Here is a 26,688-nt window from a genome sequence, read left to right as displayed (position 1 = left end):
TCTGTTTAACCTGCACTATGGATGTGGAAAATAATTCAGCAAGATGTTTATGCACAGATTTAGGAGAATTAATTTTATTAACAATTCTGTAATATCTTCCAGGATATTGTCAAATATACCACTTTTAAGTCAAGAGCTATAGATATTAGCTACAAATATACTTACATTTATACTATTATCTTTCAAGTTCTAGAGTTAGCACTAAATATACAAGGTTAATTTTAATTCAGTCTGGCAGTTAGCTTCATTAAAGAGGAGGGAATCTTATATTGCTTTTAATTGAAATGTCTGTTTGAATTTTTTAATACAACTAACGTCTTTAAGCCAAAAAAGAACTCGGTAAGCAATTTTAAGACATTCTTGGAAACTCGAATTAATGTTTATTTATTGAAGTGAATTGAATTGTATGTTCACTTTTTCTTAAGTATGTTTTCTGTCAGTATAGCTAGTTGACCTGGAGGAAGTGCTTTAGAGACTTGACTGCTGTATTGTCAAATTCTTAGCACATTGTTACAAGCTTTAAAAGTAGAAGTGTATTTACTTGGATTTTAGTTAAAGTGATATTTGATTTTTTTTTAACATGTGGGAGAAAACCGCAATCAAATTAGGAGGAAAATATTAAGCTTCTGTTGCTACTTACCAGAAGATTTTTATATTCTTTGAGCCTATACTGGTTGTTTACTTCATAAAGAATCTAAAAAAATGCTTAGATTGGGAGGTGGATGAAATTTGGAATGAAGAAAGCTTATTAAGACTGCATGTACCCTGTTTCTGTCATGGTATTATATTGCCTTAAAATGTACACTAGGTAATTTTTAAATAGGATGATGCATATTTAATGAAGAAATTTATTTATTTAAAAAGAAGGGTTGCCAATCAGTCTAAATTTGCTTCAGTTAAAACTTGATGGTCTAAAGACAACTTATAATCCTTTTCTTGTTATAAAGTATTGTCAAATTTGTAGTAGTATCAGTTAAGTTTATGGAAACTTTGTTTTAAGGTGGTTTAAAATAGAAGTAAATCTTTAATTTGTGTTTGATGGCACCTGTTTTCATTTTGTTTCCCTGGCAACACCAGTGGTATCAAAAATTGCCTGTAGACCACCCTGGTTTTAGAGAAGAATGAAATCAGCCTGGTTCAGCCTTTGATTTTACTGACTGAATACTTAGACTCAGCCTTAATACACAGTCAGTACTTTACAAACTCAAATGATTTGGGTATATAATTTGTGATTTTTTTAAAATTAGAATTTTCTGTACTAATGCCAGTTTTTATTGTTCTGCTGTTTTTAAAGTGCATTGAGATACAGGAAGTATTTTTGATACACTGTCTCAAAAAGTGTAAAAAGCTGTAATTACTACCTGCAGAAAAGTAGAGAAAGAATTCATAGTTTTTAGATAACACAGTCTGTCTGCTTTTAAAGCTGTATGGATCCAAATCTTTCTTCCAGATGTAAGTTGTCATTATTTGCATTCTCACGGGAAACAAAAGCAACATGAGTGTTACCTCCAGATTCTGCTTTTGTCTGTGCTTCTTTACTGTGTCTGAGAATTCAACTTGTGGAAGTCACAGATATGGTGTTCCAAATGCCACAAATCTTAATACATTATCAGTTTGTGTTTCAGAAACACAAACATGGACATAATTCTTCCAAACACGGCTTATCATTACCTACTTGCCTGAAAAACTCTACTGACAGAAGCCTCATCTGCTGTGAGGAGCTCCTCCTCTGAGCTCCATGCTATATTGTTGATGATTAAATACAGAAAATGGTGTTTTGATGGAGCAATTCAGACTTTTAGTAATAGTTACAGGAACACTGGACAGTCTGAGAAGTTTAAGGTGTCTTCCATTTTCCATTCTCCTCCAGAAACTTAGAATAATTTTGGAAGATAATGAAGTAATCTGTTCCCAGAAGAAAAAGAGTACCTCTGATGGAGTTCATGGGTACCTGTGGTGCAGTACTTCCCAGTGTCCTGGTGCTGGCAGCCCAGTATTTTCTCTGCTGCTGCTCCTTTTGTCATGCTATGAAAACGTAAAACAGGTAGCATCATCAACACAAGATTTGTTGGCAAATGGACATGCATGTGTTTAAACAGTCGTGTTTCAAGCGGGATGTTCCTTAAGAAATGTAATAATCATGAACTCTAACCTGGGGCAGAGGGCACGTCTACACTGGGCAGGTACACCCACACACAAGTGAACTTTGCCTGTACTGTCCCCCTTTCAGTTTTCTCCAGGAGTGTCTCTGGAGCAACTGTGTGCATACTGTAAATGTCTTGCTTTTTGTTTGTTTCTCTGAATAATATGGCTAATTTGTGCAAGCTGTGTTTTTTCATATTTAGAAGTAGCTAGCATTTGATTCTTGGTGGTGAAAATGAGCATATGCAAGTTCCTAATTTGTAAAACATGCTGTTGTTAAACAGTCAGAGTAATTAAATTATTTAGGGAAATTGGCACAAAGTTTCTTAGAACTTGATCCTTCTAGCAGTCGTGTGAATCATCATGTATAAATTGTGACTGTGGAGCAACCAGTTGCATTGCCACTTGCTTGGTGTGAAAATATGTGGAGAGTGCAGTAGCTGGAAGGTTCTTTTTAGACTGGAAATATTATGGTAAGCTGATGGTGCTTGAGAAAGTCTTACTGCTGCAGGCCTGAGTGAATAGTAGGACAGGCTGAAAGTCAGAGGACGTGTCTGGCTGGATGGGTGTTAAAAAGTTGGGGGGTGCTCCCTCTGACAGCTGTGCTGGCTGAGGGCAGGACGTGACGTGGCTCCAGCTCAGGAGCAGTGCACTGCCCTGACATGCCTCTGTACCCAAAGTAATGTCTGGCTGAGGGCAGGATGTGACGTGGCTCCAGCTCAGGAGCAGTGCACTGCCCTGACATACCCAAAATAATGAACCTGGCCTCTGAGCTTGTTTCCATGTTTACCTCTCTCCATGTGGAAGACACATTCTGTTTCAGGCTGTAATTCATAACCTTTAGTACAGAATTCATTCACGGTGCCTGGACTGAGTGTGGACACAGAAGTGCATTTCACCAAGCAGCTAAAGCATATGCTACAGGATTTCTGCTGCTGGCTTGTTGACACTGTGCATGTTCTGGTTAGATTAAGATTCAGTTCAGCATTAAGTTAGCTGATGCAAAATTTAACCTATTAATTTTTTAAGTGACTTACTGCAGGACAATAGTGTATTCTTCTGTGGTGTTTCTGATCTAACATTATGATTCCTAAAGCTGCTTTAGTGTTGTCTGGAAAGAACTTTGATAAAAATCAACTAGACTAATACGCCCATACTATAAGAGTTTGTTTTTGACCCCTTAGTACTTACAGATGAAGTCAGTGGGTATAATGTTCATTTTCTTAAGCCATTAAGTCATATATGTCTTCCAGGTATTGTTTCATACACTGAGCATGTTCTTTTCCTACTGCTTTTTAACAGTCTAGTTAGGATGTTACCTTGATTCTTTACCTGTATTCAGAAAATAAAAACATTGTTGGCTCAGCTTTCTCTCATGTCTGAAGGGAACTTTTTTCCTGTAAAATTAACCTTTAATGTTAACAGAAGAAGAAGGTGTATCCTGAACATCATAATTACATTTGTTACACATTTATTAATGATGGTTATGAGAAGACACATAGTGAGTAGAAGGAGACTGCCAAACCTGGTAATGACACAGGAAGTTTGTTTTTTTTCTTTTTGTAACACAACTTTGATCAAAAGATGCTCTGGATGCATGTTGCTAAAATAAATAATTTTTGCACTCCAGAATTTCAGCAATTGACAAAAGTCTCTACCTTTATTGGTTTCCTTTGACAGTTATATTTTTAAAAATAGCCTCTCAGAGTGACTTTAAAGACAGTAAGCTGGATTACTAGCGGCCAAGACATCAAATCTGGAGCTAAAACCAGGCACTGAAAATATCTTGCTTTCTGTTTAAATTTGAGAATTGTTACCCAGGCTCTGCTACTGTAGTGTGCACACAGGGTGATTCGACTTCTGCATTATTCCCTTCTCTAGCTTTGTTTTACTTTCATGATAGGAATCAAAAACTCTATCATAATTTCATGATTGCTATGGCCAAGATGGGCTTTAGTTTAAAAAAATTATTTAATTATTTATTTGTATTTCACTACTTATTTATAAACATCTGGGGAATTTTAGTATTATGTTTGTAAGAATTCTACTAGACTTTTGACGTCAAAATGGGAACTTTTGGTTGCTATTGAGGCTTCAGAATTTATTAACAAATTCATCTGTAAGGGAAATTTGTTTAACAGAGTAAAACATTATGTTTCTAATGCCTTTGCATTTCAGATGGTGATGGTTTAAATTATGACACCAGCCCTGTGCCTTAGGGCTTGCAATTCTGTAACTTTTTTCAGATGCATCAACTAAGCATTGCCTAATTTGTTATGAAATTGGAAGAAAAGTTGTTCAATAATTCTTACTAAGTTGTGCTGCTAACATCTGTTTCCTATAAAATACTGGTAATATGATAAGAATTGAAAGAATTGTGTGATTACTAGTTTCAAATAACCATTCCAGTGATGGTCAACCAAAGATGGCTTTTCTTTCACTGAGGGAGTCATTTGAATATATGGAGTGTTAAGTCCAAATGGCAGAGAAAACTAATGCTGGTGGGGTGATATGCAAAGGTAAGTGTGTTGGTTTTGGATGCTGTTCTTTACAGAACCTCTGGTAGGAGTTAAGTTATATGTTTTCTCTTTTTAAATTTATCATTAAGTGTATTTATAATTTAACTACAGAAATTGATTGAGTATTCACTAAAAAAAATGAAGTTGACTTCTTGTTGCAGACAGTTTAAATACGTGTGGTTGGATTTTTTATTTTTAATCCATGTTTTTAATGTATAAACAGTGGTTCTCAAAAAAAATTCGCGTCATTTGGCAGGTATAGGGATCTGTTCTAGAAACTGTTGGTTTTAAATGGCCCTGTTTAGAGCCAGAGTAATGGTTGGCTGGTTCTCTACCATATGTTAAAGCCAAATTTTGAAACTTAGTCTGAGTTGTTTAGGTCAGCAAGATGTGCTCAGGAATGTTGTCTTTCCTTTCCCAATTTCCACATGGATTTTCATCTCTTCCACCTCCTTTTGTGTCCCCGGTGCTTTGGCCAGGCAAAGGGGAGCTCTCCTGCATGCAAGCAGAGAAAGGTGAGTCAAGTCACAGGAGTGAAGCTTGGCAAAGCCTCCTTGAGAGGTTGGAGTTCTGTTTCACAGAGAAGATCAGAACCCAGCCATGGCAATCCCTTCACTGGATGAGCTTCTGCTTTCAGATTTTTCAGTAGTAGTAGTTTCACTTTGTATTTTGTTATCTCTGTGCACCAGCTTCTTAAAGAGAGCAACCAGTGTGTTCAGGGTGTGCATGTGAGTAGCTAATGGATGTGACTGGTGTGTTTTGAGAATTCAGCATTCCTTAACTGCTGCACCTTGTGCTCATGTAATGTAGAGTTATGCTTCATCTCCAGTACAAACAGCCTTGCTAGGGAAATATAGGCAAATCTTGTTCAGAGGCAGAGCAGTAGGTTTTAAAAACTTGCATCTAGAAGATGATAAGGAATCTTGCTATTTTCAGACAAAAATGAGCATTGTATTCTTGGTATTTTTTCCATGATTGCAAGCTATTTCCAGACATGTGGAAACCTGCCTCCATTGAATGAAGATGAAGAAAACAACAAATTTTTTTTGCTATTGGGTTTTTAAAAATATCTATATCTATGGAGTTAGTTCTTTGAGAGGAATATTTGTGTATATATAAAATCCATAAACATATCTCAATATCTATAAAGAGCTTAGTTCTATATATTTACAGGAATATATATTTACATATTGATTTATCCCTCAAAGAACTCTGTATAGTTACACAGGCACACAGACACAGAGGAGTTCTTTCATTCTATATATTTGCAAATAATGCCCTGTTGAAAGTGGCTCTTTTCAGTCATGCAGAAAATGAGTATTTGTTTAATTATTTTTTAGTGTCCTTGTTTAATAACACTTGGAAGGCATTGTTTGTTCAGCAGCTTGGATGTCTTCTTGGTGATCATATGAGTGCAAACTGTTGATTTTTATTTAGTCCTTCACAAAATGTTTATACCTAAGAGCTCCAGTGGACTTAAAGTTGTATCTGATACTAAACCGAGACACTCTCAGTTTTACTGCCAAGAATGGGTGCCCAAGTAATGCTTAACTACTGTGTAGAAAATTAGTTTTCTTATGCATTTTCTGGATCAATTGGACATCAGAGAGGTCATTTGGAGTGGAATTAGGCAGAGAACCTGGTAAATCATCCTGTGTTTATCTGTACTGCTGGACAGATTCACATGAAGACTTTCAATCTGGCTCTTTTTTTAATGAAAGATGTAATTATAGATATTGAATCGCTGAAGAAATTTATCCTGGATTTATCCTGCCTGAAACTTTTGCTGCTGTTTTAAAGATCAGCTTCTTAGTTTAATGTGCATTTGAATTTCAGCTCAAGCAATTGACTTTTCTCTTTATATTGTTGACTTCTAAATCATTACCTGTGTGAGTGTAACAGGGATTACATAGCCCAGCAGTCTGTACCAGGTATGTTCATAGTCCCTCTCTTTATTTTTCTGTGTAAAGAAAAGGTGGAAAAATCTCACATCTCCCTTTCCTTTTGTATGTCAGTTGACATTGGCTTGAATGTGGAGTTTGCTACTGCTTTAAATAAAGGCTTGTTTGAAGTAAGTGAAGAATTTCTACAAAGTTAGTGTTCTTTTATCCTGGTTGGGTAGCTTGTTTAATCATCTTTATGCCATTCCTAGTTATGTTTTTAAGTTCTCTTTAATTTTTGAAGGCAAATTTTTGTCTTCAGTGGGAAGAAAGATGTTTCCTTCACAAATATTTTGCCCAAACATTTATGGACAAAGATGATAATTCGCTAGACATGGGACTTGGTGGTGGTCTTGGTTATGAAGTGTCTGGAGCTCTGCCAGAGGAGTGCCACAGACTCTTTGGAGCGTGCTGTGCTGCTTTCAAGTCATTGTTTCAGTCCATCATCCCACATAATTCCATGTAAGTGGCCAAGAGAAACTGCAGGAGGAATGATTAGGATACCACCCTCTGTGCTTTCTGGTGTTGCTATCTGTTCTGGGGAAACCTTTGCTTTATGACTTGCATTCTGTGCTTTCAGGTTGAGTGCTGTGTCTTCAAGCAGTGTGCCCAGTCTTTCTCTACCTGAAGTTTGAACCAATGGTCTTCAGCAGCTTTCCACCTCTTGCTGTCCTCCAAATCAGTGGCTCTTGTTTCTGATTTGAAATAGGTTTGGGTGCACAGTGTGGTCTGGTGTTCAGCTCAGGTCTGTGCACACTGGTGTTCAGCTAAATGTGTAGGGCTACAGAGACGAGACGTAAGCTCTAAATACAATGACAGAGGAAAGAGTGTTCCTGAAATACATGGCACTCTTAATGCAAAGTTGTATGATGGCCCTGTTTTATATTGGCATATTGCTTTGGCCTGGATGAGTGGGATGTATGTCTGGAATTCACATTCATGCTGTGCTAGCTTATAGGTGACTTTGAGAATCTGTCTGAGACTCCAGTTGCGTGGTACAACTTCAGTCTTTGTCCTTTCTAACAGTGAGGACATCTACCTCTCATCATCCATCCACATCAGAAACTTTAGACATAGGAGCTCTTCTGTGGCCCATACATCCTTACTGTATGTATAGATGACCAAGAGGAGTGATATTGTGAGGGGGATTGCTTTTTCCCAGATGAGGATCAGTCTCCTGAGAAAGAAAGTAGTCAGGTGAAGTTCAAGTCCCTGTGACTGTGTTCCTGTGTTCAAGTCCCTTGAAGGTCTTTGTTCCTTAAGCTCAATAGTGTAATATTTGTCAGGAATAGTTTCTGACACTTTTCAGGAAAACATGAGTGGAACAATGCTTTAAAACTTACCCTTTGAGATAGGGAACTTCCAAAGGAGGTCTTTTTGCCTTGGAAATCCACAGGAAATAATGATTCTTCCTCTTTCATGTCAAGCTTTTTCTCTAGGATTTTTATCACTTGCGTTACTTCTCCATGTTTTATCTTCCAAGAGGAAGTTCTAACTCAGCCCCACTCTATTTGAGTGCTAGGAACCCTGTTCAGCTAGGAAGTGTTCTGGAGCATACTTGTGGTATTCCAAAGCCATCTGGACACAGTCCTTGGCATCAGCCTCTGGGTGGTCCTGCTTGGTTGGGAGGATTGAACAAGATGACCTCCAGAGGTCCCTTCCAGTATCAACCATTCTGTGACTGTGGTGTCCCTCAGAAATTCTTCTATCTGTAGTAATTTCCTTCAACCTGCACCTTTTAATAGAGTCTTCCTTATTGTTGACCTTGCATCTGAGGAGGAATGGAGGAGTTTGATTAACTTTGTGGCTCTGTGCGGACTTTCATAGGGATTAGGTTATTATTTTCTTATGCTGGGAATCTACCAGCTGATACTCTTTTCAAATTGCATGTGTCCCTCAGGTGACATAGATGTCATTCATGCTTTAGTTTTCTACTTGCTTAGGAATATTTCTTGCTTCTATTGTCTCTGCTCTAAGGGAGCTTTCTAGATACTCTTAGGGTGGATAGAGGAATTTCTGTGAAGCTGCTTGAGTGGAATGTGTACATACAATTAGAGCAAGAGAGATGCAAGTTCTTCACTATTTTCAGAGTGTACCTTTCTTAGGTCTGCAAAGCCTTCACTTGGTAGTTACATATATATGTTGTAAAGTATCCTGCTATTCAGAGGTTGTTCAAGCAAGATGAGTCTTGAAGATGCTTTTTGGGATGCTTCATGTGAACTATGCAGTTTACTCAGTGGATAGTTATCATATTGCTGGTGGAGCCAGGAGTATGATTGCTAACGTATCATTTGAGGAGAGAGGAAAGGCCATTTACATGTAACTGTATATGGCTGCCGTGTCTTGAAGAACCTTTGCATTCAGAAATCCTTTCCCCTGTCTGCCCTGAGGTATTTTGTATAAACTGGGGACAAGCTGCTAGGAATTAAGGGTATGATATGGCCCATTTATACAATATTGGCGTTTCTGGTCAGTGCTTCAACTATTGCTATATTGTTTGCATACTTGAGTGATTGCAACAGCCACATTGCTAAACTATAATTTTTTCAGCCGTATAGATTATAGATTTTTGTTCCTAAAGAGTTTGTGAAGGACTGTTATTTCTGTGTGTACCTGTAATAACAGGGCTTTCCTTTCACTTGTTTTTTTTTCTCTGCAGTGTCAGTCATTGTAGAAAAGCTGTGATACATGCCTTCAAATGGAACAAAGTGCAGTAGGTTAAACCAGACCCTAACAAAAATGTAAAAAATATGCCCAGTAAGTGTTTGGACAGGGCAGTAAAACACAGACCACAGACCCAACCCCAACAATTAAGAATTTTTAAAAAATATTCCAGGCTAAATAATGTGGGTGTCTTGACTCTAGATGCTTGCTATTTTTTTTTTTTATTTCAGGTTTGTTTGTAATTTGGTTTAAGCAAAGGAAAATAGATGCAAGGCCAGTTCACATTGTTGAAGATCTTTTCTCTCAGTGTCTGTATATCTTTCTGGCCTCAAAAATATCTTTTGCTATGATTTTTTTCTCTTAATTATGAAGAATTTTTCTCTTCTATGTCCTTGATATCCTGTAGAGTTTATCTGCATGACTCCCTGCAGGGTGTGCAATTCCTGTAGGATGTGCAGTGTTGGAGATGACCAAGTCTAGTGGACATCTAATTAACATTGGATGCCATTAGCGTAATGCATTTTAATTAATCTGTTGTGTTGTGCTTTGTTTCCTCTGTTGGGTGAAATTTGTTAAAAGTGTAGCGGGTCATATTGGTAGCAATAAGAGGTGGATACAAAACCTTGAGATGATACAAATGATAACTAACTTGTATAATTCAGGGTGTTACAGAATAAACAAATAATGCGGCTACTACTTTATAATATGTATTACATTTTATTTTAGCAATTGATAATAGGGCTTGGGAGGTGGATAACTTCTGGGGAAAAAAGATGCCAAGGTCAGGCAGACATGATTAGAAAGAATATCACTGACTGATTTGCAGTCAGGTTCACTAAGTCTAAACTGTTGTGGGTTTTTTTAATAGCATAGATCATAACTACTGTTTTATAGCTAACGTTTTTGTCAAAAGAGAATCAGCCCTTGATCATGACTAAGACATTAAGAAAGACATACTGTTTATTTCTTTCTTGGAGTTTTCCTTGAGTGTTTTCCTACTCCTCTGGAACTAGTTTCTCTTCATTATCAGTAAAGGTTATTGTATGGCTAATTACATGGCAGTTCAGGTTGATTCGAGAATACAGATGTTGCAGAAATAGAAGAGGCTTATTTTTAGTACTCAGTAAATCTAAGGTGCTATGTTTTTCTTTTTTACTGTGGTATGTTCAAATGAGCAGGCTTGAAAAGGTTAGTTAGCCACTGGGGATATTAAAATTAAAGTGGAAACTAAATTGTTTGTACTACTTAGACTATTAAAAATGTATATTTTTAAACTAAGTAGAGAAACACAAACAACAAAAACTTTGAATCTGTTTGTATCTATCACCTCAGGGTGGAAAGAGGTGACTTTTAAATTAGTACATTTCAATATGGGAAATCTAGAAGGCAGGCAGAAAAAAAAAGTTAGTTTTTAGCTTCAGTTTTGTGTTTGATGTAAGTCAAAATGTAATTCAAGCAATTGTGTTCTGTAGCCACTGTATGACCTACCCAGCGGCAATCAGCCCCCGCCTTTAGGAAAAAAAAAAGCCAATTGGCCTGTGTTTAGCTTACTAAATGTCATCTGGATTCAGTAAAATGCAAGTGACCTGCATTGAATTAGTGTAATTGTAATACAAACAGAACATCTCATAGTTTTGGTCTCATACAGGAAAAGAGAAAGTTGGAGAGATTTTTTAGTTTGATAAATAAAACTGAAGATACGGAGTTAACTTTGGCTCACAGTTCATTTTACTTTTTACTGTCTCTTAAAAAAATATATGGCATCTGACTCTTGTGTGTACAATTTCTCTTTAGAACATTTTCTGTTTTTGGAGGAATCTTCCTGAGGATGTATATTATATCACTTACTAAATCATGAGCAATTGTTACCAATTCTAGTCTCCTCAGACACAATGCCATTTCAGAGATTTTTTTAAAAAATTGATTAACATAGCATGTACAGAACTTAGTATATTGCTTTATCTCTGTCATTTGGTAGGAATTCCATGGCTTTTGAATAGGCTTTTGAATTCCATGATGTAATTTCTAATTTTCCACACCCTGTTCCAGAGAGCAGTGCTTACATATACCAAGCTAATGCAGTGCCTTGAAGAACTGAAGTGTCAGCTCTGGCAGTATATTTGAATTTTAACTCTGACTATGACCTTGTACTATTCAGTTTGGTTTAAAAGAAGTGTAAGTTTTTTAGAATGTAATATTAGTGTAATTATGAAATTAATACTGTGCCTTGGTTGTACTTCTCTTTTTATTTGGACATTCACATGTCAGATTTTACTTTGTAATGCCTCCCACAATGCATCATGGCCTATGGAATAGAAAAAATAGTTTTACTGTAACAACTACATTTCCTTACAGGAAAAAATCTGGCTATTACTCTAATCTAGCAATGGACTTTAAGGTTCTACAATATGACTGACATTTATTTGAAACTACTAGGGAGAATATTGGAAGCACTAGCCATGCAAGGACAGTAGCACTGTTTTTTGCATGTAGCTGGTAGCTGGGAAAGAAACTCCACTGAGTCTTGTATTCTCTCAGTGTAGTAGAAACAGGAGAGGTTTTCATTCTTCTCGTGAAAGTAGACTGTAAGATGTAAGAACTCAATTACCCTTTCACAGACTACAAAATCTGTAATTAGTTGTTTTCATTATGTCAGTAGGGTGTTGGCATTTAATGTCTGGAATTTTGTAATCTATCAGTTTAATTGTAGTTCTTAGTTTGCACACTGCAGGTGAATGAATTGTTTTGCTTTGTGCTGGTGGTCAGCTTTTGCTGTCACCTGTTCATCTGTTGTTGTAAAAGGTGAAGTAGGAAGCAGCAAACACTGTTGAAAGGCATTGTTCCTTTGTGTTTCATGTTTCTTTTGTGAAACGTGGTCATTCTGTTTTTGTACCTAGGCTGACCAAACATGACAATCCCCCCCACCACCTTTTTTTTATACTTTGTTTTTAAACTTAATTTTACATGATCACAGGTCAAGTGAGAAGGCGGTGGTGCTGGAAAATATCTTCAAAACACATGCCCAGATTTTGATAATGAAGTTCTGAAACTGTGTTTGTTTATATATATATATATATTTATTTTATTTTTTTTGTGGAATAAAACAACAAGTTCTGGAACTTCTTGGGTAGTTTATTGGCAATTTTCCTACCATGCAACCTGAATATTCCTTGTTAAAATTTAAACTCATTAGCTCCTCTTCAGTTCTTTATAGACTCTGTCCCTTTTTGAAGTGGCATTTAACATGTTGGGGATTGTTACCATATCTCTCACTGTATCCTCCTCTTTAGACTGAGCAATCCTAACTCATTCAATCTTTTCTTGCGGAGTATGTTTTTTAAATATCTAAGCATTGTAGTTACTCTGTTTCAAACCATCTTAGGTCAGTTCACGTCTCTGAAAGTTCGATGCCTGAAACTGAGCATAAAACTGCTGCTGGAGGTCTAACATACCCCAAATAAAGGAGAACTGCCACATATTTTCTTGAATGCCTTCTTTCATTACTACTGTCTGTGGTTATGTCAGAGATTTCACATTTAAAGTCCAGTGAGTTTACTGCAGCTTTTTCTCACAAATATAAGTTACTCACTCCTTGATTCTTCTACTGGTAAATATAATTGCAAATGCAGTTTTTCCACTTCCTGTCTCATTAAATGTTAGTATGTCTCTGGATGTAATCATTGCCTGGTTTTCTCAGAAACTGCAGAAAATACTGTGGGAAGAAAAGAAAATATTTTTTAATTACGGTAAGCTCTATTGTTGGAGTCTTCTTGGAGGGAAAGTAAATTTCATATTCTGGTAAAAACTTGGAACCTTCTAGGCATAATGCATGTGAATTTTCAAGATAGTACTGAATCAAGAGTAAAACAAACTATGGTGAAAGAAGCCTAAATTAATCACAAGAGTATTCCCTGGGTTCTGTCATACTTCGTGCACTTTCTGAACCATTTCCTTGTTCTGTAACTGATAAGAAAGTAGTTCAGTGCTGACAAAAGAAAAAGTTGTTGAGCTTCAAGCTCATGTTCTTGATCTCATGTATCCTGTGATGGGAGTGATAGCAGTGATTATGTGATTGCAGGATGCTTCTGGTTGAGAGGTGCTGACATTCACAAAGGCATATTCTCTTTTGATTCCTGGCCACTGTGTGGCTGGGAGATATCCTTTAGGCAGTGAGTTGCCTAGTTCTTGAGCAAGGATCTGTCATAATGTATAATTTAGTCTGAGAGACTCTTTAAGTGTTGAATTTTGAGGGTTTGAATTGGGCCCTGGCCTGAAGTGGCCCCATCTCTCTGTTACAGTGATTTTGATTTCCTCACAAAGAGCAGGTGTTGCTCATCACTGTCAAAAGGAAATTTTCTCCTCTACAACAGTGTTTAAAAATACTTGTTTTCCCAACTCTTTGTTAAGTAAAAAATCACTTAGGAGTTTAAACCACTACAACAAATACTTACTTCTAAACTAAAGGTAATTTAATATCTTTTTTTTTTCCTGTCTCAACCCCCTTAGTTACAAACTTTTCCTCCCCTCAAAAAATTTTCTCCTCTACAACAGTGTTTAAAAATACTTGTTTTCCCAACTCTTTGTTAAGTAAAAAATCACTTAGGAGTTTAAACCACTACAACAGATACTTACTTCTAATCTAAAGGTAGTTTAATATCTTTTTTTTTTTCCTGTCTCAACCCCCTTAGTTACAAACACTTCCTCCCCTCAAATAAAACCTTAAAAATGCCACAGATACATACATGCAGTGCACCCTTCTTTCTCTCTCTGATAAAATGAATCTCGATCATCTGGTACTGAAATTGAAGTTACTTTTCAGAATAAGAAAAATGAAATAAATTTCAGCTCATTTAGGTTTTCCTTTTGGTAAATGAAATTATTAGAAATACTGTCCTAGATGGTGTCTGAATGCTGTAGTTCCTTTCAGCTGTTTGAAACTTCTGTTTTTTTGTAAGACTTGCTGACTTTCACTGTCTTGTTTTCCACTAGTGCTTGGACTTTTTAAAGTCATCAGAGTTTAAAATTTTTTATGTCAATTTTTATGTGTTTTAAATTTTTTTTTTAATGTGTAGGCTTGTAATTATTGTGGATGTGAACTTTCAGTATAATCTTTCAATAAAATGTTTAATACACTTTTTAGTACCTATAAGGGATTATTTTCAATTAGTCACTTTCCTCTGAAAATTCCTGTAAATGACAATTAAAATTCAAAACTGATAGCTGACTGTGTAGTTTAAAGTCAAAATCTCAAGTACCCTGAAATTATTTTTGTTTTCACTCAAAAAATTTCGCTTATCTAAAACACTTGCCCCCCTCACTCCAAAAAAGCCCAAAGGAAAAAAAATAAACAGTGAAGCCAAAGAAGGGTTCAAAAACCTTCACAAGGTTGCAGATTTTCCCATGCTTTGTTTTTTGTTTCTACAGACTTTGAAAAGGCATTTGTTGCCCTGCTTTCAAGGATCTAAGTTGAAGGAGGGAAGAATTTTGAGGAGCAGGTTACTGACTCTGTCTTCTTTCTGTTGAAATATCACTGACATCAATGACTTGCACCTTGCAGATGAAGTGGGAACTTGAAGGTTCCACCCCTAAACTAAAAGGACATTGTTCAGTTGAATAGCAGAATTCAGGAACATTTAGTGTTGAAGAGCTGAGTGCAGGAAATCAAAATTACACTACTGAATTGGACAGAGAAACTGAAACAGTTCAATTTCAAAATAGAAGTTGGAAAGTTGGGACAAGATAATAGTAAAAAACTACAGGCAAAAGTAATGGAGAGTTCCCCAAATATTATTTAAATATGTTAGAATAAAGTCTGGAGAAATATTGATAGGTCTGCTGGGCTTGAAGGGAGAGGGAGAAAGAAGAAGCAAACATAAGGAGGTCAGTGCAGATCAGCAAAGTTCTGTCTTTGCAGACAATTCCATGAAGTAATTTGTTGAGTAGCTTTCAGGTATCTTTGGATAACACAAGTGATGGGTTGTAAGAGTTCAAGAAGCTTTGAAAAATGGAAAAAAAGAAATTGATAAACTCGTAAATTAATCAACTGGCACTAAGTCAGCATGCTGAGGTGATAGTTCTGGGAGCAGATTGGTGGCAATAAATATTTTTGTTACTCATCTGATAAAACAGTTTGATAACGAACAGGCATATGTGCAGATACCATGATCTGTTTAGCTGAGTTAGCAGGGAGAACTTACTCTTTGTTTTGATAATTGCATAGCAGCCAGTACAATAAATTCTGTCCTTTAAATAAACTAGTGGAGGATATGGTAGAAGTTAGGAAATGTGATGGGACTTAAAAATCAGTGTTCTAAATAAGCATGTTTAAAACCAGTTATGAAAGACCCCAAACTGAATGAACTTGTGGCCTTAGAATGCTAACTTGTTCAAGCTGTTGTCATGTAACAAATGATCTGTAATATTATTTTGAAATTGAAAGCAGTTTTTTAGCATGAAAGATTATGTCAATTTGGAAGGGACCCGTAGGGTTCATTAGTCCAATTCCCACCTCAGTAGGAAGAGTAAATCAGAGGTGAATCTGAAGGCACCGTTCTGTTGCGTGACGGTGCTAACAAGGCAAGGGTTGATTGTTTTCAATAGATTTGCAGTTGCACTTACTATTGCAAAATGTTTGAGATTGGTATCTTTACATTCTTGACCTGTTGTAATGCTGTCAGTATGTTATGAGCTTACTAGCAATAATAAATATGCAGGTCAATATAAATAGCTTATCTTTCAGTAACCCATCTTTGGTGTTAATCATGAGAATAGTCTTCCCATTATGTATCTTTTCTCTGTGTTTATTACTTTATTACTTTACGTCTTAAGTGAATCATACTTTGATTTGATCATCAAAGGTCATTATTCCAGAGGGAAGCTTATGACAATGAATGGCTGTTAAGCCACCAGTGAGAGTTGTGGTTTGTTTTATTCAGTTTGGGTTTTTTTCCCTATGGTGTTTTATTTTATTTTTCAAGTGCTCCTAGTGTTAATATATGTAATTTTATAATAAAATAAATGTAATTTTAACTTATGTCTCATTGTGTACATGGTTTAATCAGTGGCCATTACTACAAACTATAAAAGTAAACACAGTAGATTGCATGGTAAATGTCACACACATTTCCCCTCATTAGGATGAAAAATTTGGTCATTTATTGTTTGTCTGAAGTTCCCTAAACTAAAGCTTCACTTATCCCTTTCTGCATTCAATCCTGTATTGATAATTCTAGTAAAAATCACCTTGGATCAGGTATGTGATAGATGTCTGATGGAACCAGACTGGTTTGTAGTTCTCCACAAAAGGTGTGCAAACACTAGATGATCTTCATCAAGATCTGTGTTTGCAGGTGGGAGGAGGAAGCTGTAGATTTTTAGGATGCTTCTAACAAATAAAACTGTTATCTGCTATGAAGCAGATTATGAATTGATTTTCTTGACTTTAAACACATGAAATGTTGTTCAGTAACTTTATTTTTCACTGTGTAGTAGTTCTATTGTAGTTCTGAATTAATAAAAACAAAACAAAAAAACCCCAAAAACAAACACAAACAAACAAAAAACTCAAAAAGCTACACCAAGAAAACATGTTCAGCAAAGAAAATCCACTGTAGAATATGCTAGTATTTTACCCTTCTCCATGCTGATGTTTCATTCTTAGACAGCTGATGAGTTGTGTAACTCAGTCAGTGGTGTTTTAGTAGTCTTTTTGAAAGCTATTCAGCAAAGGAGGGAGGTTCTATGATGTGTATCACAAAGAAGAGAAAAATTTGTGTTTCAGGTGATTCTTTTTTTCCAAAGTTACTAAAATTTTGCAGTAATCAATATTTAACTGCCAGACTTAAATAGCTTTTTGTACTCTGAAATGTGTTACTGAGTTTAAATGTGTTTTGGTGTTTGTTTCCTACAGTAGATTGCTGAACTAAGTAGTATAATTGTGGTTCCAAAAACTATGAAGTCACAAACTGATGTCATGTATCCTTACCCTGTTTATAAACAAGTTTTTCTCTGTAGACTCTAGCAATGAAGCTTCACAGCATGAAAATTATAAAATCACCACAATATAGAAGTCTTTGTTGTCCTCTTCAGTAGCATTTATGATTCGGGGTAGGTTTTCTGCTTTTTATTACAAGTAAATTATTTCAGCTAAGTAATAGAGATAAGTTATTCAAGGAACTAAAGGCCAGAAGACATGGTACCTCTATGAAATTGCTGTTGATCACTTAATGTGTTTGTGGGCTCTGTGAAATACAGATATATTACCCTGACTGACTAGAAGAATGACCTGCAAGGATTTTCTGATTAGGAATTTCCATGTGTGGTGTATGAGCATCTCATTTTTCTTTTGGCGTTTCCTAATTCATCATCATCACCATAATTACATTTTCACGCCAATAAAATTGTCCGTAAAAGAACCTTCCTACTAAAAAAACGCTGTTTTCAGCCTGGACTTAATTTAAAATACTAGGCCCTTTAAGAATAATAAAAAGAACATCCTGGGCTGACTTGTGCATTTCTGCTCTCATTTAAGACCTGGTTCTCAGTCTGGTATTCAACTTAGTTGTAACTGCTGGTGATTGAGCACAGAAGTGCTACCTGGGAACAGGTATGGTAGAAACTGTTGGATTGTCCGGTGCCCAATTCAGAAGTGGCCCCAAAGGCTGCCCTGAATGATTTTATCTTCCCCCCATCTTTTGTCATGCATATATTATAATCTGCCCTGAATTCTGGTTTCACTGCAAGGGGAAGGATTTGCCTCAGACCGATGTGTGAAAGATGGTTCAAAGTAGAATTGGGCTCAAGGTTCAGAGGGGGAAGGACCAGTTCAGATTAAGTATGAAATGAACTATATTGTAGGCAGGTCAAGACAAGCACAGATTAAGCCTATCTTTCTTGCATCTTTAGAGATTTCTCTCTCTTTTAAAAGATGATTGTATGGTTAAGACTGAAGACTGAGTCATACAATCTAATTCTTTGGTTGTATATTTGCCGTGTGTAAGATTTGTCCTTCCGTCTCAGAAATGTAAGGCAATATCGAAGGTGATGGTGAGGGTGGGAGAGGGAAAAGAATCAGCCCCAGCTCTTTCACAAGTATGTCAGAACCTGGCCCATCTGTTGAACAATTTCCTCCTAACATTTCCTGCAGTTGGAACTGCCAGTTCAGCCCATGTAGCTGGCTGGATAGTAGCTTAGATTTGATGTTTCTTTTTAGCAACATTTGCCTAACAAGTATGAGTACTGTCCTCAGCCTCCCTGTAAGAGCTACACTAAAATGAATAGCTGTGGGAAACTTCTGAGAACATTACAAGTGGAGTGGAGTAAAAAAAATACGACAAGTAATAGTCTGGGAAAACACAGGGACTGGAGAAATCTAAGGTAAGATGAAAGAAACATGAAAAAAAACCCAAGTATTTCCTGCTTCCATTGGCACCCAGAGTGATGGAAATAGCTTAGTTTTGTTTTAAAAGTGTATATGGTTATTTTAGGATAGAAATTACCTTTTGGACAAGAAGTGGAAGCAAAAATGAGGAATAACTTCCTGTCAGATAAGTGTTTTGCTTTTATTCCTGGAGATTTGGGACTAGGTTTGTAATGCTCCAGTAATTGCTTTGCAGGCCTCTTGAAAGGAAACAAGGTAGCTGAAAGCTAAATCATAGACTGTTTTGAAAGAGGAAAGGAGCTTAACTTTTCTGCTAATAGATATGCAAGCCAAAATTAGGTAGTAGAGAGGGAAGATGGAATTGAAACCCAGAATTTTAGGTTGGTTAATAGAATGGAGTGATGAGAGCTGGAGGGAGAGGTTCATGCTAGCAAGTGCATGACATAATTACCAAGCTGGACTAAACAATAAGTAGTTTCTGTATGTTGTCTTGTATTACAAAAATGTGTCTAATTTTTCTCTTCAGCTAATACAGCTCATGTGACATAGTAGGATTTAAGAAAACCTACAGTTAAGGCATTGCATAGATATACATATTTCTGAAGTAGGTGTTTTCAATGAGTGTACAAAGCATAAGTATGGATTTAGACTTGAATATCTGCTTTTGTGGCTTTTGTTGCCTGGCATAAAAGAATGATTCACTAATTTCCTCTTTCTTCTCATTGTCCTTTGTGAATGACAAGTCAGGTCTTTGCTGTGGTTCTTAACTGCTGTGTATTTGGTGAAAATAATTGGCCAAGGGAAACATTTTTCCTAGACCTGTGGAGCTGAGTAGGACTCTGTAACTTATCTTTGCTTACCTGTGGGGAAAGAGGTCAATGTTTATGATCAAAGAGGAGGTACCCATTTTGACACCACATAAACAGAAGTTGGTAGTCTTCTGTAATAGCTGTGTGCTTTCAATAGCTACTGCAGAGTTGGCTGTTAAGAGTAGCTGAAGATAAGATCAAAAGTCATCAGTTCAAAGTTCAGAAGAGATCATCAATTTCAAGGACAGAAACAGCTGAATTTGTTAGCCACTGCTTTTTGCCAGAAGCACTTCACTTGTACTGACAATTAATCTTGCATCACAAGTGAATTAGATAAGGCCACTTACTGGGTGCCACGTTTCCTATCTCAGTATATACTTATTTGGCATGGCTGCCCACTGAAAATATAATGCTGCTGTTGTAGCATGCAATTTTATTAAACAAAATGGCAAGTTTTGTAAACTTTTAGCAACTATTCAGTACTGAATTAATTTTTCATTAAAATGTTAGTAAACAGTTTTTACATAATTTTGCATTTTCAGAATATGAGAAGAATTTTCTAATGAGGGTTTGCATGAGTTCAAGCAACTTTCAAGGCCAGTTAGAGTTCTTCAGAAGCTATGGATAAAATCTCATTAAGTTCTCTCTGCCTTTTGTCTATGTTTCAGACACAGGCTGAAGCTTCTAGTGCTTCCAGTGTGTTAAAAGTGTGCAGAATCATTTTTTTCCCCTTTTCTGGGTTTGTATTTCTGCCTATGCTCATACAAAAACAAATGAAGAACTTTTACTCCCTGTGAGTTTGGAAAATGTGGTTGAATTGAACCTGGGTTTAGAAGACAATAATAGTTCCTGTTCTTGTTGTTCTTGTCAATGGACCGAGTTCTGAATAGTGTGTTTCTACCATGTGTAAGTCTTAAGTGATGATATTGGATACATTTATTACATACAAAAGTTCAAAAATTTTCATTATTTTGCAGTAGTCTGTCAGAGTTGTATGGCTGTTTTTCCCCCTGCTACAAGTGTGTATGTTTAGTTAGAGGAAAACCTGGAAATAATCATATAAAAATGGCACAATATATACAATCTTAGAGTAGGACAAACTTTTTTTTGTGTAGGATGAATATTTTTCCCCAGTTGAAAAATCTGTCTGCATATGGTTCTCAACAGAAGAAATTTTTGTTATATAGATAAAATGGTGCATTTTCAGTTTCATGTAAATTTTCAGTACTGTAAGACTTGCTACTTGATTATTTTATTTGTCATCTTTTAGTGTTACCTTAAGTCTTTTAGCATGTGTATCTAAATCTTACTTGGCCAAGCAAGTTTTGAAGCTCTATCTGATGAATGATGAGTGCAAAAGGAAATAGCAATCCTCCCAAATTTCCTTAGCAATTCTCAACTAAAGCTAAGTTCACTTAAGAGAGGAGAAAGTGAGCTTGACTGTTCACAGCAACTTTATATGTGTGTTTAAACAAGCAGTGCTGTCATTTCTGCTAAGAATTTCTGGAATAATATAATCATCTCTTCAGATTGATGAACAGCAGTAGATTAAATAAGGAATCTTGTGCTCAATGGGATACAGTTTAAATAGAGAAAATCTGATGGGAAGTAGTTATATTAGTAGCAGATGGATTTACTTTCTGAATCTTGATCTGAGTAGAAATCCTTGCATACTTAAAATTTGTCTTCCAGATTCTTAGCCTGATAAGAAAGGTGGATAAAGCAATTTCTTTTTTTTAACTTGGCTTCAGCTGCTGTGGTGATGTGTTTTGTTTAGACTTGCTATTGTTTGATTTTTATCTAGGCTATTTTTATGATTCCTACAAATCCCCCTCCAACCTTCCGGAAGCCAGAGCTCTGGTCTGATGAATTCACAGATTTTGTGAAGAAATGCTTAGTGAAAAATCCTGAACAAAGAGCTACAGCAACCCAGCTGCTACAGGTCAGTATTTAAGTTACTGAGGAAAACCACATTTTATGTTTGGGGTTTTTTTTCCCCCTCAAACCAAAATGTTGTGAAAATTTGTAAAAATCTTATTTAAACTGTTATTATGCCTTATTTCTTTTTTGTTTTGTAGTCTTTTCTCTGTCAGCTCCTGTATCTCTACCCCCATTTTATTTCTCTTCTTGCTGCTTCTAAAAATTCGTTGCTGATGAAAAAAAAACCAAAACAGTTTAAGGCTGGTTCTTGCTATTAATATTGGATCCTTGCTTTGTGATGAGAGGCCCTCAGTAGATCTCAGGATTTAGACAACTGTAGTAACAGAACTGAGCCCATGTTACCCCTTTGGGGACCATGCATGGGGTGTATTCAATCTTTCCTTCTGGTCGTGTCAGGTTGAGCAGGCAGGTGGCTCTGTGTCCTGGGAAGGTCTGGTGCAGATGGGCAGTTCCATGAGTTTGTTCCTGGGCTAAGTTCATCCAAGTGGGCACCTTCCCGTGTGAGCCACGGTTGGCAGTGTGGACCTTTGGAGCAGGGCAGGGTATGCCAGACTCTTGCTTCCTCTATTACTCTCCTGCAGATTTATTCTGTGTTGAGCTAGCAATAGCAGCTTAAATTTTAAGCTCCAGTGAACTCCACTATAAAGAGAACAAAAATTTTGCAAAGTAGTTTTTGGTAATAAATATGTCAATTTGGTACATCTTGATATGAATATTTCATTTTATACGTTGCAAAATACGAACATGTAGACCACAAGGTAAGTAAAAATTGAAAGTTATAAGTGTCTGTGTGATATGTGAACCAGTACGTGAGACCTCCAGGATGTGAAGTTTGTATGGTTAGCTGAATACAGATGTGGACAAGTAAAGAGAAACCAACAAGAAAAAAAACTTAAGTTTAAAGTTTCTTTCCCATGCTTACTGACCAGAAAATCAGATACTATGTTTGTTCATCAGGAGTCTGTGTTGTCTTTTTCCCCAGCTGGAGTTTGAAGCATATGTGATAGAGCTGGAGGTGCTGTCAAAATGTTTGAATAGAAATGAAAGTACTGCTTATGAAGAGAGGTTATGGAATGAAAGAGAGAGTAATTGAATTAATTTATAATGGGAGGAGATAGATAATGTAGTGCATGAGGTTTCATTAGTTATGTTTCTTGGAACAATTTTAAAATATTTAATAATATTTTTCTGAGGTGCTTAGTTATAGATAATGTAGTGCATGAGGTTTCATTAGTTATGTTCTTCATGGAACAGTTTTTAAATATTTAATATTTTTCTGAGATGCTTAGTTTTGCCTAAATTGTACTTGCATGTAATTATGCAAAAAATCAGATTTTTTTCTAACAGCAGATGTTTATTAGGCAGTAAAATGTGCAAATGGTATAATGTGCATTGTCTTAAATGAAGAAGTAATGTTTTAATTGACCTTGAATTAAAAATTAAACTTCCTGCTAAAAGTGAGGGGTTTTTTTACTGGTTCCACTTTTCAGCATCATAGATCAAGAAATACTTTATGACATTTCAAGTATAGGTTTGTTGAAATAAGCAGCCACAGATACTCTGGTTAGAGCCATTAATTTATGCTCTCAATTTGTTAAGATTAATTAAATTATGAAACTGAATATCTGAAAAAGTTTGGTTTTCTATGTCAGATCATCACCACTCTATTTCACTTTCTGCACTATTTCTTTGGAAAATTGTATCCTCAATCATGAAACAGTTATTAAGTGATGGCATTTCCCAAGGCTTGCAGTTATTAAAAATTGTTAAAGTAAAATTTTAGTTATTGTAGTTTGGAAGCAACTGAAAGATACTGTATGTTATGTTGGTGTAGATTTTGGTTGTTGTGTAATGCACTATACTGTTTATCACTGAAATCTGTGATGTTCAATAGGACTTGTAATTAAGTCTGAAGCACAACTGCTTTAATGATATTACAAATTTTAATGATTTCTTTTCCCCTAGCATACATTTATTAAGAATGCTAAGCCAGTTTCAATTTTAAGGGACCTGATCACTGAAGCAATGGAGATAAAGGCAAAGCGACATGAGGAACAGCAGAGAGAACTAGAAGAGGAGGAAGAAAATTCGGTGTGTACCCATTTTTCCTATAACCACCTATACTTTATTGATAAGTTGCTGGTTTTCCCCTACTTCCTGTGGTTGTGTTAAATACTTTTTTTACCAGTTTTCTTTGTTGTTTTAAGCGTATGAATTTTGAGTATTCCACTCTAATTATGGGTAATGCTGTATAAGCCAGTTTTCAGTACTATTCCATGAAATGTCTTAGTAAAAAGCTTTTCTAGGAAGAGAAACCATGTCAACTTCAGCTATTCAGACTAACATTAAAACCCCCAAAATTGTTTAAGATTCTAATTTCACAGGTGGACTTCTAGCCAAGTGGTTTAGTTGTTAGTTCAGGGCACTTTGCTTGGTGTTTGGGTTTTTTTGTTTAAGTTCAATACACAGAATAGTAAATGATGACACTCAGTAAGCAGTGACTGCAGTGTGGTTTAAACAAGTAACATGTAAATGGTGATGGCACTTCATTCTTCAGATGACATTGTCAGCATGTGTTTGAGGACAGAAGCAGGTTGTGTGATAAGTAGGTTGCATTTAGAATTGTTTGGCAGTGTTAAGAATAAGTCTGTGTTCCTGGCATTTTTACTCTTCCCTACATAAATTATTCCAGGTTAGTCTTGTGGAGTGCAGCAGAATGTGCTTCAGAGAAGTGTCTTGCCATACATACAATGTGTGGTCATTCAGAAAGAGCACAAAGAGAAGATGGAGACTGGAATGTTACAGCTTTGAGCAAACAGAAAACGGCAGTGCAGTAAATGCAGTTTGTCCTATAGCAAATTGTAGAATCCTTGTTACAGAGTGCTATGTGATGATCTATACATAGGAATACTTTTCAAGCAGATTCTGTGCATCTCAAATCATCAGTGTGGATGGCTGCATTTTTTTCTGTTCTAAGAATATTGATAGCTTTTTTTTATAAAGGTGGTTTACTCTGAATTGCATTTGCTTACTCAGTAATAAACAGACAGGGAAGACTGAGATTATTTTTTTTAGTGTTAGGAAATATTCCTCTGTGTGACTTGACATGCAGAGTTGATGTGTGTGACTTGACTTACTGAATAGTTGATTTTTGAAGATACTGATTTATTACTGACATAAAAATCTGATATATTTACTAGCTTGCTTTCATCTGTACTATTGCCTTCTGAACTGGACATGTTAAATGCTTGGGCAATGTTGATGTCTTTTGCATTAACCCAAAATTAGGCATGACATCTGATTATTTAGTCTGAGGTTGAGGTCACAGTGCCAGGCACAGTCTATGCCAGCTAAGGATGTGGTGTACACCTCCCTCTCCCACTACTGTGTGGAAGGGTGTAACACAAGTTTGGTTCACCTCAACTGAGGCAGCATTTAGCAACTCCTGATGGTTCTTGCATGGGTACAGAAGTCAGAACCTAACACTGCACTCCCCACTCTGCCACCCCCCAGGCTCCTTCCCTCCGTACTTCTCCCACTTTAGTGTTCAGTGTAAGAGAACCTCAAATCCAGGATTGAGACAGCAATCTGTTACTTGTGTTACTATTGTAGTAGTTGGGAATTCTGCCATAAGCTTTTGTGGTGCTGTAAGGGAGGGAACAACTTATGAATAAAAAAGACAACAAGAGTCTGCTTGTCACTAAGTACAGAAGATAAGTGCCTCAAATCTGAAAGTAGCAAGAGTATCTTTGGTTAACAGGGTTGAGAAAACAGAATCACAGAGTGGTTGAGATTGGCTGATACCTGAAGAGGTCATCTCGTCCAATCCCCCTACTTAAGCAGGGCCACTGAGGCTTGGCTGCCCGGGACCATGTCCAGACAGCTTTTGAATATCTGCAAGGAAGGAAACTCCACAACCTCCCTGTATAGCTTGTGCCAATGCTCTGTCATCCTCATGGTACAAAAAGTGTTTCCTGATATTCACAGGAAACCTTCCTTTCATGATATGCCCATTGCCTCTGCTCCAGTCACTGGGCACCACTGAAAAGAGCCTGACTTCATCCTCTTTGCACCTTCCCTTCAGATATTTACACATACTGATGAGGTCCCCTAGAGCTTTGTGTGCTCGAGGTTGAGCAGGTCCAGCTCTCAGCCTTTCCTCCTGGGAGAGATGTTCCAGTCCCTTGATCATCTTCGTGGCCCTCTGTTAACTCTCTGTGGTGTGTCCATGTCTCTCATACTGAGGAGCCCAGAAGTGGATCCAGCACTCCAGGTTTGGTGCCAGCAGTGTGGAGCAGAGGGAACTGATCGCTCGCCACCTTGCACCTCCTGGCAACTTTGTCTCGTGCAGTGCCTAATTTGTCTAATTAGCCACTTTTGTTAAAAGCTTGGTTTGCTCTTAAAAATGAGTGCTCATATACTCAGTAGTATATGGAAATGCTAATCTGTCATTTTTTTACTTACACTAGTAGAATTTTAGGGGCTATAAATCACATAGCAGTGCATGAGCAGCAGCAAACCCAGAACCAGAAGTCAGTCAACCTCTGCTTGAAGAAATTGCTCCTTCAATATAAGGCAGAAGGTCAGAGCAGTTGATGTAGTGGAGTTCTAAAGGCCAGCCTTGCAGAGGGCTAGAGGCAGCCCTGCCTGTAGTTGCACAGGATGTGAGAAAAGAGTAAAGGTTTGAAAACTTCACAGGCGAGTAAGGGAAGAGGCAAATTTGAGGCAGAGGTGACTTCTCAGTGCTAAATAGTGACAGAATAGGAGAAAGCCATGAAAATGTGGGCTTGTGAATGAGACTAGTTAGTTCAGAAAAGAAAGGTAGTAGTAAAATAGAAAGAAGAGCATGACTTCAGCACAGTGAAAGACAGGGAGAAATTGGAAATGGAAGCTTTGTAGTATTCCCTTCAGTGGAGGGATCACTGTGTGAGACTTTAACATGGCAAAGTCTGGGTAAAAGCTTTAGCAATATGTTCTTTCAGAATGCTTTTGTCATCTTTTGTTATATGATGTTGTGTACCCTTTTTTATTTTTCACTGCAGATGCTGATTTCCAGGCTGTAATTGTTTAACTAATATTAATAATTAGCACCAAATTATTTTTACAAGGCCTGTTAAGAAACATGCAAGAATATCTTGTAATGGACAAGAGGATGTCCAGGTGTCTCTGCTGTAAAGTTTATATTGAAGAATTAAACATTTTCAAAAACTTCTCATTATAAAAAGATAAAAAAAGAAGATTTTTGTACCTCCTATAAAAAATAATTTTGTGTATATTTTATGCTGTTGAGATTT

At 36.7% G+C, this 26,688-nt stretch overlaps 1 protein-coding gene across 1 annotated transcript in view; it reads left to right on the top strand.

Annotated features, from left to right (window-relative positions):
- STK3 (serine/threonine kinase 3) overlaps nucleotides 1–26,688 on the top strand; it is a 130,078-nt gene that overhangs the window by 34,782 nt on the left and 68,608 nt on the right. Inside the window, exons 7-8 of the mRNA XM_039706082.1 lie at nucleotides 21,258–21,395; nucleotides 23,360–23,485. Coding sequence (XP_039562016.1) covers nucleotides 21,258–21,395; nucleotides 23,360–23,485 — 264 coding nt within the window. The remainder of the gene's footprint in view (nucleotides 1–21,257; nucleotides 21,396–23,359; nucleotides 23,486–26,688) is intronic.

Source organism: Passer montanus, unplaced genomic scaffold (assembly GCF_014805655.1).
Source record: "Passer montanus isolate IOZ18808 unplaced genomic scaffold, ASM1480565v1 scaffold19, whole genome shotgun sequence".
NCBI lineage: Eukaryota > Metazoa > Chordata > Aves > Passeriformes > Passeridae > Passer > Passer montanus.
Note: the sequence above shows the minus strand (reverse complement) of the source record. Positions and strands in the feature narration are given on the sequence as shown.